The sequence below is a fragment of the Megalobrama amblycephala genome, linkage group LG4, assembly GCF_018812025.1.
Source record: "Megalobrama amblycephala isolate DHTTF-2021 linkage group LG4, ASM1881202v1, whole genome shotgun sequence".
In the NCBI taxonomy this organism is placed as follows: domain Eukaryota; kingdom Metazoa; phylum Chordata; class Actinopteri; order Cypriniformes; family Xenocyprididae; genus Megalobrama; species Megalobrama amblycephala.
The window spans coordinates 48,489,544-48,501,948 of NC_063047.1; the positions used below are offsets into that span (position 1 = coordinate 48,489,544).

Here is a 12,405-nt window from a genome sequence, read left to right on the forward strand (position 1 = left end):
GGACTGCTTCACAAACGAGGATCAATTCATCGCTGGATTTGCACAAAAGATTAAAGGTCCCGTTTTTCGTGTTTTTTTGAAGCTTTGATTGTGTTTATAGTGTGCAATATAACATGTGTTCATGTTTCGCGTGTAAAAAAACACAGTATTTTTCACATAATTTACTTCTCTGTATACCGCTGTTTCCACTGTCATTAAAGAAGGAAGTAGAGGGATGTAGTCCAAACTGGCCGTTCGATGTAGGCGACTTCTGTTAAATAAAATATCTCGCTTGGCATTGAACTTTGAGCTTTAAAATTTTACAGATTTTATTTATACTCTAACAACAACATTACACACTAACTAAAGTTTGAAACATGGGATCACGAAGAACGGGACCTTTAACATGACGGCACATGCTAGTGGATGAGTTGAATCAACTCCACAGGAACTACATAAATGTATCCACTAACCATTCAGAAACTTCCAGTTTCATTCTAAAAGTTGTAACTTCTTCCTGAGTCTCTCCATCAGTGTCGACTCCGGTTTGAACAATGTAAGGCTGAACACTGTTACTGACAATCCTCACTTTGGCTGCGTGAGATTCTCCAGCTTTGTTGTTGTTGAGCAACCAAAGCACGAGCTGTTAAAGCTCCGCCTTCTTCTGGAAAGGGGGCCGGGAGCATCTCATTTGCATTTAAAGGGACACACACAAAAACGGCGTGTTTCTGCTCACACCCAAATAGAGGCAAATTTGACCAGCTATAATAAATGATCTGTGGGGGATTTTGAGCTGAAACTTCACAGACACATTCTGGGGACACCAGAAACTTATATTACATCTTGTGAAAGGGGCATTACAGGTGCCCTTTAAATTTCCTCACAGTGTCTGAAAAGGGTTCGATAAAGGATTTGTTTTCTCTAACTTAATTATGTATTTGTTTCAGGTAGTTCAGAATCGGTTCTTTTTATTTTGGGAGACAATAACATTCATTTGCACTTTGACCCTTGGAACTTTGCAGACTTTTACATTTACAAACAGCTATATTACACACAGCATGAAAGGTAATATTTAAAAAAAAACAACAACAACATTGGGGCACTTTCAAAATTTTAAAAAGTATATTGATGCAAGGCATTGCAAAGGATTTAAAAACAAATATGCAGCTCATACTTGAAGGAAGTAAATATGGTAAACTCCATACTTGAATTATTCATGTTATTTGAACTGCAGAGTTGTATAAATTGTGTTTTTTCCCAGTGGGCTGTAAACAGTACTAGTAGTACTGTTAGTAACAGCACGTTCCCTTATTTGTGGTGCCACATCACAACAAGTGATGCATGTTCTGACATGGTGTCTAGACTCTGACAGTCTGGGTTTGGTGTTACAGTGCCAGAACTGCAAAACACGACCGGAGTGTCACAATCCTCTTACCAATGACTGGAAAGCTCACAGAGGTGACAGGATTTGTACTTAATATAACAAAGGTGCTGAATGTAATAACGTTTGGAATAAATCTTCCTGTCCTCGGGATGCACTTACCTTGCCCTGCATTTCTTGCATTACGTTTTTGAGCTGTGTCACCAGAGCCTCAGTCTCAGACTTGTCTTTCTGAAGCTGGTGGTTATCCTGGGTCAACTGCTCCAACGAGGCCTGTGCAGTCTGTTCTGCTTTCTCTGAGGCCTAAGTGCAAGTAAGGGCAGAGTTACAGTAACAAATTTATTTCAATTAACAAAAAATGTTTGAATAGTTGTAATTAATATTAACCCAGGACTGCACAATTACATAGATATGTTTTTGAAAGCAGTAGAAGTGAAATGACTGCTTCATAAGACTACAATATGTTTAAGTGTCAAAGCATCTTGAGACTGAGCTTATAGGAATAGTATAGATGATTATTTTTAAATGTACAAAACATAAAAAAGAATGACTTTTTATGGAAAAACAAGTTCTAAATGTAGAAGTGTAGCTCAAGACATACACTTGCAACCCAGTGCATCAACAGTCACACGCTCTATCACAAATGAGGAGTTATGGTCTTACCGCAGCTTTTTCTTTGAAGGTCATCAACTCTTCGATCTGTTTCTTCAGCTCCGAGCTTTCATCCTGAGACACGCTGAGCTCCTGTTGTACTTTTTCAAACTTGCTGTGTAATTCCTGCATTTCTTTAGAATGATGTTCCACAGCATCTGCAAGCGCTTTCTCTCCCAATGCATGCATGTCTTTGGCTTTAGCCTGATTGTCTTCAGCGCTCTTCTCCTGAGGAGTCACGAAAAAAGTCAGCTTTTAAGTCATATTAGAGATTTAGGGTCCAAGTACAGTGGAAAAGGGGAGTTGGTAGAAAAGCAATGATTTTTATAATGTTGAAAGTGCTAAATCATTACACTTAGGGTACGTTTACACGACAATGATGTACTAAAAACAGAAAAGTTTCCCTTTGCATTTTTTTGCATACAGACGACACCATTGTCAAAACGATCCCCCAGTGCTTCCCACAGGTTTGAAATATACTTGCGGTGGTAGCCGGGCGAAAAATCCTCCTATTACCCATGGCACAAAAATGGTCTACTACATGTGACAAACAAATAATGTGCGATTTTTAACAGTATTTTTATTTATTGAAATTAATTTTAATTACATAGCATATTACATTTAATCACATACTAATAATATGCATTATTATGCATTGTAAATTATGCAAAATTACAGCATTTAAATGGTTCACCTTTTTCTATGTTCTCCTTGCTGTCATATAGTGTCTCTCTCAGTGAATGGGACATAGATTTTACTAGTAAAATTTATAAAATTAATAATATGTGTCAAATAATGTTCTTAGTCTTTTCTTCCTGTGGGGGAGACTACAATAATTTACTATGAATTAAATGTAAATCAAATTAAATACAATTTATCGTGTAACCAAAATACCAATAATGCCCAAAAGAAAAAGAAAAAACTTAGCGTGTGACTTTTAATTATAAACAAGCCCAAAATACACAGGTACTCTTATTTTGAAATGTCTGTCCTATTGCAGGCTGATCCTTCAGATACTTACAATCGTCTAAAACATTTTATATTAAGGCCATAAAGTAGACATTGTAATAATTCATCAACTTGAGTTCATTAGCAATCGCTTGGCATAAATCTGCGCTTTTCATTGATTGAGAATCACTTTGAAGCAGACTGAAGCGCTGTTGCGCGAGCTTGTAGAACGCGCAACAGCGCCGCCTAGTGACTTTGCAAAATGCAGCGCACATGTAACGAGCAGGTATGAAACGACTAGTTTATCGATCGCGGATGGTTTCATTACCTTGCGCGGATATAAAATTAGAAGAGGATAAAAATAATAAAAGCAAAAATGTGTCTCCAAATATACTTGGGCGGCCATTATTATACATGAGCGGCCCGCCCAAGTAAAGTCTATGTGTGGGAAGCACTGCGATCCCTGTTCACATGGATCCGCGAAAATGACTAAAAACGCTGTATTATGCTGCCAGGCCAGTAGTTGCCAATGTCACTTTGTAAAGAAACACTACACGCCTATGGACTAAAACATATAACACACATACGCATGATGTCACCATTTTCACAAATACGTGTTTTCGTAGTTTTACATAGTTTTCTGAAAACAGTTTTCAAAAGTTTGCTTTTTCAGGCCCCCAAAATGCCACTGTCATGTAAATGAACAGCAAAAACGCATAAAAAGTTTTACATTCTTAGTTGAAAACGGCCCCTCAGACATCAAAAGAAGGTGATGCCTTTATTTCAATTGGTAACAATACAGGTGAGATTGGAGGAGTTCAAAGGTTCTCACCAAAAGCTTGATTTTCTCCTGTAGGTTGGAAAGCTCTGCTTGGTGCTTCTGCGTGAGAGTTTTGGCTTCCTTCTCAGCCTGGACTTGTGCTAGAGAATGACTCTCCTCAGCCTGAGCTGCCCTCTCCTTCTCCTCTGCAAGCTGGTTCTGAAGCTCCTCTAGTGTCCTGAAATTAGATAGGATTTGTGAATTAGGTACTATTTCCTCAAATTGGTTTGATTTGTGATTTTGCAATTTAGTTTTCCAAAATATGATCAAATATGGTGTAAACTTTAGGCCCCACAACCCAAATCAAGCTAGTAATGTAAACTGAACCCATTACTATAAGCTCCAGAGGCTTCTTCAGCACTTGTATAAACAGTGATACGAACAGTAACGATGGTATCGGTTTTACCGTATCAATTCAAAACAGAGTCCGATATTACAATATTGGAAGTAGCAGCTGATCAACCTGAGCCACCATCGCAAGCAGGTTTTTTAGTTTGACGTACATTGTAGATGAGATGTTGGTTGGAGTTAAATTGCCATGTAATCACTGTAAAAAAAATATTTTTACAGTGATAAAAGTGCGTGCAAAGTGGATTTGCTTTTATGTCGCAGAAAACAGAGTCTTCTCAACATGTCGACAACGCAAACCAAACTCTCCCAGGCCTCAGCTACAACTACGGTGTTTGAGGGCGGGTCAAAGTAGAAGTTGTTCGCAGGGCAGCCAGTGAAGACTATAGGCTGGCATTATGCAAATTTGTTAAATGTATGTAGTTGCAAGCAGGAAGTAATGCTGGAATTACTGATGACTCATTTCAGGCATTTCCAAATCAGTTCTTTTAGGGGACAATAACTCCATTTATCTGCACTTTGATCTTTTAAACTTTGCAGACCTTTTACATTCACAAATAGCTATATTACACACCACATGAAAGGTAATATACTTATATTATACATATTATTTTCTATGGTTTTATTTTCTAAGCAGTTTCATCAAATATACTTAAGCACACCTCTCTTTCCGATTGATTTCCTCATTCAGCTTTGTTATTAGAGTAGAATTGTCTCCCGATGATTTTGACATGTCCATAATGTCATTTTCAAGTTTAGTTTTGTCTTTGGTCAGCAGCAGGCACCTTTCTTCACTTGTTTTCAAATTTCTTTGTAAACCTTAAGATGAAAAAAAGATACATAAATACATACAGTAAATAACAGAAATAAAAACATGACATTTTATTAGTTTCTTCTTTGATTTATATATTGATTGATACTGACCAGCAAATTGACTCTTCATATCCTGTAATTCAGCAGAAAGAGATGTGCATTGTTCGTCTTTATTCCTGAGCTCCTCGCGTAACTCTGAGACAGACAACAATCATCACAGTGAATGTAAAGTTCATTGAGATTTATAAAGTCTCACATATTTTAAGGCTTAACTTTGAACAAAAGAGTAATCTGTGCATACACATACCTTGATTAGTCTGAGAAGATTTGGCTTGGTCATTAGATGTTTTTTCAAGATTCTGTTTCTAGAAAATTAAGAATGTAAATTGATTTGAGGACTATGGCTGAAACATTAATTCCTTTTAATTGGCATTGTTATTTTGTTGTGTGATGTATCAGAGGGCCACCAGTTACCTTGGTGCTTTTGCTCAAGTATTTTTCTCACAAGATGCTTTATTTAAAGATACCTTTAACTTGTACTTTCAATAGTCAGTTTTACTAGAGTTACTTACCAGCACACTAACTTCTTGCTCCAAAGAGCTCTTTTCCTGCAACAGGCCATTCAACTCTTGCTGTTTAACCTCTAGTACTGAGTTCAACCCAGTGACCTAAAGCAAGGTGTACCACCATAATGAAGGGAAATGACAAGGGACAAAACATGAGTAATGTCACACACAAAAACTCACAAAGACCAGTGCCAGTCATACAAAGTGGAACATAAACAAAAGTGAAAGATTTAAATATTATGGAAAATAAAACCTCAGAACACTGGTAATGTTAACATGGATGTATTATGCACTAGGGCTGCATGGTTTGGGGATTTTTTTTATTTATTTATTTATTTATTTTTTAAATGTGTGATTGTGATTTAAAAAACAATTTCCAGGCTTGCTGTGCTTGTTTGCAGGGCCGCACAAATTTGGCCAAAAGTTTGTGATAATATATATTAATATGGCTATGTAAACAAATACATAATAATAATAATTATAATTATTATCATTATTACTATTACTATTATCGTAAAATGACTAAAATTGATTAAAAAAATGTTATACTATTGTAATATTTCACTGTAAAATAAAAAAATTGAGTATTTAAGAAAAATAATATCACACAACTTTAAGCGACCCCAACTTAGAGCAGAGATGGAGTTTCTTGTGGAGCAACTTCTATTGCAAACCGAGCCACTCTGAGTAAAGTTTACATGAACACAGTGCTGCGCTTCACTCTGAAATACGCAGCGCATATATTCATATCATTAAATTGCAGCTTTTGATATTTAAATCGCACTAAGCCAAATCGCAAATTCAGTTTTATTTTGTTTAATCATGCAGCCCTATTATGCACAATGCACAAATAAAATGATCAAACTAAAAATGAATGAATGTATTGCACTTTTTACTGCAGGACTACTGCAAATTCTGGAATATTGCTAACCATTAAAAAAAATCATTGTCATTTGACAGTACTGATGTCAATTCTGACTCAATGCACCTTGAATGTGTGCAAACTGAAATTAGATTTAAGAACTGTGGCGGATGGAAATACTTCTGTCCGTTTCTCCTATAAAGCTATTGTATGGCTTCAGAAGACAGACTCTTCCAGGTCTGTTGTCAATCTGCGTTCACAGTTCGGAAGAGAAGACAATGCTGAATAAAGTCATAGTTTTTGTTATTTTTGGACCAAAATGTATTTTAGATGCTTCAAAGAATTCTAACTAACCCACTGATGTCACATGGACTACTTTGATGATGTTTTTATTACCTTTATGGACATGGACAGTATACCGTACATACATTTTCAATGGAGGGACAGAAAGCTCTCGGACAAAATCTAAAATATCTTAAACTGTGTTTTCCGAAGATGAACGGAGGTCTTACGGGTTTGGAACGACATGAGGGTGAGTCATTAATGACATCATTTTCATTTTTGGGTGAACTAACCCTTTAAATCATTGCGTTGTTTTTTTTGGCGCTATGTTTAGGATCATTGTTGTGTTGGAAGGTGAATGACCTGTTAATCACCAGCTGTCTTGAAGAGGGATCCAGGTTTTCCTCAAGAATTTGGATCCATATTCCCTTCAATCCTGACCAATCGCTGAAGAGAAACACCCCCACAACATAATGCTGCAACCACCATGCTTCACATTAGATATGGTGTGTTTTGGGTGGTGTTCTGTGCTTGCTTTTCATTGTATATTGTAAAGCAAAATTTGTAAATAAAGCTGGAAAGGTTTTTTTTTTAATTTTCAGGTTTTGATTTCAGGCTGTATGACAAATAAATTAACTATTTCAAAGGGGTATGATTATTGTCTATAGGCACTGTATAATGTGTCAAACAATAAAGAATTTGCTCTTATTTATATTGTGGTTATTCTTTATCAAAAATGTATTCACACATTAGCGTGATGAAGAGGCGATGAATGAAAGATGAATGAATAAGATAACAGAGAGCCGGATGTGCTTGATAGTAGCTAGCTAACCAGAATAATATCTGGCAAACCGGTTGTTGTAAATTCCACCTTGCACCCGACCCCATGAATGGAACATAACACATAAAACTGGCCTCCAGCTATTAGTTATTATCATTTGTTGTGCCTGACTCACGGCCCCAAAGATCACAATTTACATGTGTTAATGATTGTATATTATTTGATGTTTCACTAATACACACAAATTTATCTCATTCTGAACAACTTTGCCTCAAGAAACAAATTGTTTGTTAAATATTTGAGATAAAAACATTTTTTTAAAAAAACTTGCAAACTAGTCCTAGGTTTTTCGATCAAAACCAGTGTACTATAAATCTCTAGACTCCCTAGACCAGGGATAGGCACCATCGGGACTGGAGTGCCACTGTCCTGCAGAGTTTAGCTCTAATCCTGAAGAAAAGAAAAAGAAAAAGAAAAAAAACACCTGCTTGTAGCCTAAAACCCAAAGTATACTTCACTTTTTACGTGACGCGAATTTCATCATCAGAAGAGTATGCACATACTGTGTGTGCACCGCTGGATTTTTGTAACCGCATGTACTTGTATTCACAGATCACACATGTGCATTTATTTTTTTTGCAGTAATTAGTTTATCCACAAGGTGACAACCGTGCCCCGGGGGGCGTCGATTTACAAGGTAGTCAAAGAAAAACAGCATAAACAGAGAAGACCGGAACGCATGCAAGCTACGAAGACAATGGAGGCCTACATAGACGACAGATTGTGCAAAGAGGTTAGAAAGTACCCTCATTTGTACAACTCTAGCATGAAAGAATACAAAGATGTTTACATGGGTTGTAACTCGTGGCGAGAGATTGCTCAAAACTGCGCATGTGTCAAAGCCTGTGTAGTCAAATGAAGTATACTTTGCAAGGTTGTGTGTTCGACTGTGCACGTACACTAGAGTTCACGTAAAAGAACGTTGTATACCCAGGGCTTTAGTAATCCTGAAGACATTGATTAGCTAGTTCAGATGTGTTTGATTTGGGTTGAAGCTAAACTCTGCAGGACAGCGGCACTTCAGAACCGACATTGACTATCCCTGCTCTAGACCAATAATTATCAAAAACTGTTGAACTTCAGTATTTGTAATGGGTATAACAGGTTCATTTAAATTGTGGGCGTGACCAAGTTTACCCAGAAACCAGAAACAACAACAAAAAAAGAAATTAAACAAAAAAGTATTAATTTTCAGGACCACTAAGAGGTTCATGGATCTGCTGGCCATTTTTAGATTCCTTGCAATATATGTTCTACATGCATACTGTGTATAGTATAGTCCTGTGGTTGTGGGATAAATGCACATGAAGGCCTACCTTTTCTTCCTGAGATCTGGCTTTACTTTTTGCCTCCTCTATTTGGGTCAATAACCTTTGCATCTCTTGGTTTCCTTGACTGTGCTGTGACTGTAGAGTCTGAAGGGCTGAACTTTGCCCCAGAGCTTCTTGCTCCTTTTCATGCAACTGTTGACTTAACTTAGCTCCTGTGTCCTCCAACTCTTTTACCCTGATCTCAGCATTGTGAAGTTTTCCCAAGGCATCCTCCAATTCCACCAGGTGCTGCTCCTCCACCTTCTCCAGATTGGTGCGTAGAGATTCTATCAGTTGCTCCTTCTCTTCAGTGACTCTCAGGAGTTGTGCCTCATGTTCTTTGGATTCACTCGTCCTCCCTATGGCTTGAGAAGCATACTTGTTAGAGAGCTCCTCGAGCTCCAGCTTGTGTGTCAATTTTAACTGTTCCAGAGAATTACGTAGCTCGATTTCGCCTGCTTTATGGGAGGCTTTGAGCTCCTCCAAGACTTGCTGGTGTGAGGCCTCAACTGATGCTAGTTTAGCATGGCACTGCTCAATGATTTTTGAGTTCTCCTCCTCAGATTTTGCCAGCTGACCTAAAAGCTGCTCATTATCCTTTGACAAGCGACCTGAGGCTGACTGGAGCTCTGACAAGGATTCACTGTGTGCTTTTTCTCGAGACTCAAGCATCTCACGCAAAGACGATAGCTCTGCTTGGTGACTGTCGCTTTGAGTGGCCAGTTGCGTACGGAGGGAACAGAGCTCGTCCTGGAGTGATGCCACGATAGAGTCAGGAAACCCATCCTGGCCTGGCACAGCTTCCAATGACTTGCGAAGAGAAGCTACCTCCTTATCTCTTAATGTAAGATCCCGCTCCAACTCCAAGATACGAGACTTCTCAGAGACTGTGGCCACCTAAAAGAAAAAATGGTCTTTTATTAAACTATATGTGCTGTATGGATAATTAAGAACTTAACTGATGATATGAATATAAACAACTTTTCAGGTATAATAGACGTGGATAATTAAAGAGATTTTCATAGAATTTAAGTTCTTTTCAATTTGCCAACTAAAGGCCATGACACACCAAACCACATCAAAGAACTAGTTGCGACAAAAGCAAACTGATGCCTCGCGTCACCACTGTCTGGTTGCACTTGAACACACCGCAAAGACTACATCTCATACGTTCTGTGTCTGCATGGCCATAGTCAATATTCATTATTCAAAAAAGGAAACCAAAACTAGGTTAACTGCAGATATACAAATGCCACAATATTCCCATATTAGAATGCTCAAAATAAGATGAACATGTGAAATTAGAAGAGCCTTCTGTGTGTGCCCTGTTGACTTCATTGTTTGCTTGTTTGAATCACTTTTGTTTCTTTTCATCCACTGGTTCGATAACTGAAGAGCCAATCAGAGTGATATCTTTCACCGACTGCCAGACGCTGATTCAACATGCTCAATTGGCCCAAAAACTGCCAACAGGGTCTGACTAGAGCTGACGGTGCGAAACACACCACAAAAACTGAGCTTACAGACACTCAATGATGGCCCAACTTTGGCCTACAATCAGGCTTGGTGTGTCACAGCCTTTAAGCTGTAATACTAAATAAAATCATTGAAACAAGAAATCTGGAATTGATTGGGTTGGGATAAAGTCTTTAAAAGAATGGGAACAACCACCAACCCCAAAATTGATCATCTAACAGGGTTCCCACACTTTAAATGGTTTTCAGGACCTTGTCAGTTGACACTTGATGGTTTTTTGTTGTTGTTGGGAAGATTTCCATTTGTATGCCATTTTTTTTCTTTTAATTTTATCAAATTCAGTAAGACCTTCAATCTTCAATCTCTACACAACCACTCCCTACTAGCAGAGGAAAAAATACAAAATTGTTTATTCTCTATCAAACTTTCTAAGGTTGTACTCATTACCATGGGACAATTTTAAAATCCCCTGATTTTTCTCTGTTTTTCTATAACTGTGGGAACCCTGATATAAAAATTAATTTGTGATTTAAACCTGTATGTATATTAAGACAGCACAATGATATTACAGCAATTAGATATTTAGTGTGTTAGTAATCATTCATCAAATTAGTTATTAATTGGAATAACTGAACAACGTGCAGTGAAGATCCCTGTGACACCCTGATGTGGGGGAAAAAGAAAAAAAAAAACTTCTTAGCTGGAGCACTCAAAAAATATTTAGGCCTAAAGTTAAGATTTATTTATTTGAATTGCATATAGCTGATTACACAGTTTTAAGTTTATTAAACTTGTGATGAATATCTGTCAGTCATATACAAGTACGAAACAGTTTATTATTAACTATTTGTATATTTAATTTTATGAAATGTTTATTTACTTATTCAAATTGATTAGAATCAGCATGAATCTATTCACTGTAAAAATGTATTCAGTTAAAATGTTTGAACATGGTTAAAATATAGATAACCGAGGAATAAGCAATATAAAATATATGCGATTGAAATCAAATGGATTTATTGATGATAAATATATGAATCTGGTTATTGTGTATTTAAAACACATTCAGTTTAGTAGTACTATTACATGTTTCTTACCATTTCATTTATGCATGACTGACAAATATGCATCACATTAAGTGCAGTAGTTTGTTAAAACTGTGTAATCCAAATAGATGGAAATTTTATATGCAATTCAAATCCATACATCTTAAATTTTAGGACTAAATATTTTTTGAGTGAGCACTGTAGCTCCTGTGACATATCTTCCGTGATCCTTGACCCGTAGCCCAGGTGAAGCTCCATTACCCTAGAGTCTTCTAACTCCCTCTGAAGTTTGTCAGCTTTGGTTTTTTCAAATAGAAGACTCTGTTCAAGCTCCTTTAGGAGGGCATGCTCCAGCTGCGTCTGCGTCTGTTAGTACAGAAAGGGGAGAGGAAGAAAACAACCAGTGCCACCATCACATGCCAGCCTGATGCAGAAAGACGAGGGGTGAGGAGGAAAGTTGTGGAAATGTAACGCAGAAAAAGAGAAGGACGATGTTGTGATGAATGCAAGTCAGATCAATGCCACAGCTGGGGAAGGTGTGAGAAAACTTTGTAGCGAAGCATTGGTCAAAGCTTATGAACATGCTGATGATGGCCAAATGAATAAAAACACCAGACACTGAATGCCATGCAGCATTATAGTGATTGAGGGTTAGGAACGTAACAAAAATGGTACTTTGACCACAACAAAAAGCAGAGAAACAATGGGGGGAAATATCTGATAATTTAGTTATTAAAGTAATAACTAAGAACTATATCAAATGAAACATAATTATACTGATCTCAAAAAAACAAACAAACAAAAAAACAAACAAACAAATGAGATCTTCACATAGGTTAGTTACTTGTTAGGGCATCTTACGGACTCTACAAAATTCAAAATGCTTCAAAAGACTATTTAATAACAAAAAATGTACCACCATGTACATTGTGTAGGCTTGATGGACTTCACAAAAGTTGATAATTTCGTTTTCTATTTCATTTTCAATGGAAAATTACCTTTGTTACTTTAGAACAGTAAATATATTGTTAGTACTGCTACAAATACAATACATTCAGAAAGTATTCAAACCCCTTCATTTT

At 37.1% G+C, this 12,405-nt stretch overlaps 1 protein-coding gene across 4 annotated transcripts in view; it reads right to left on the minus strand.

Annotated features, from left to right (window-relative positions):
- Window positions 1–12,405, minus strand: part of clip1a (CAP-GLY domain containing linker protein 1a) — a 56,181-nt gene that overhangs the window by 16,490 nt on the left and 27,286 nt on the right. For 2 of the 4 annotated variants that reach the window (XM_048189686.1, XM_048189685.1), the window contains exons 9-17: window positions 11,585–11,689; window positions 8,808–9,698; window positions 5,513–5,608; window positions 5,248–5,305; window positions 5,052–5,135; window positions 4,790–4,946; window positions 3,792–3,957; window positions 2,024–2,239; window positions 1,523–1,663 (exon numbers count right to left, since the gene is read on the minus strand). In XM_048189686.1, coding sequence (XP_048045643.1) covers window positions 1,523–1,663; window positions 2,024–2,239; window positions 3,792–3,957; window positions 4,790–4,946; window positions 5,052–5,135; window positions 5,248–5,305; window positions 5,513–5,608; window positions 8,808–9,698; window positions 11,585–11,689 — 1,914 coding nt within the window. The remainder of the gene's footprint in view (window positions 1–1,522; window positions 1,664–2,023; window positions 2,240–3,791; window positions 3,958–4,789; window positions 4,947–5,051; window positions 5,136–5,247; window positions 5,306–5,512; window positions 5,609–8,807; window positions 9,699–11,584; window positions 11,690–12,405) is intronic. The other 2 variants (XM_048189688.1, XM_048189687.1) reach the window with 2 other exon arrangements.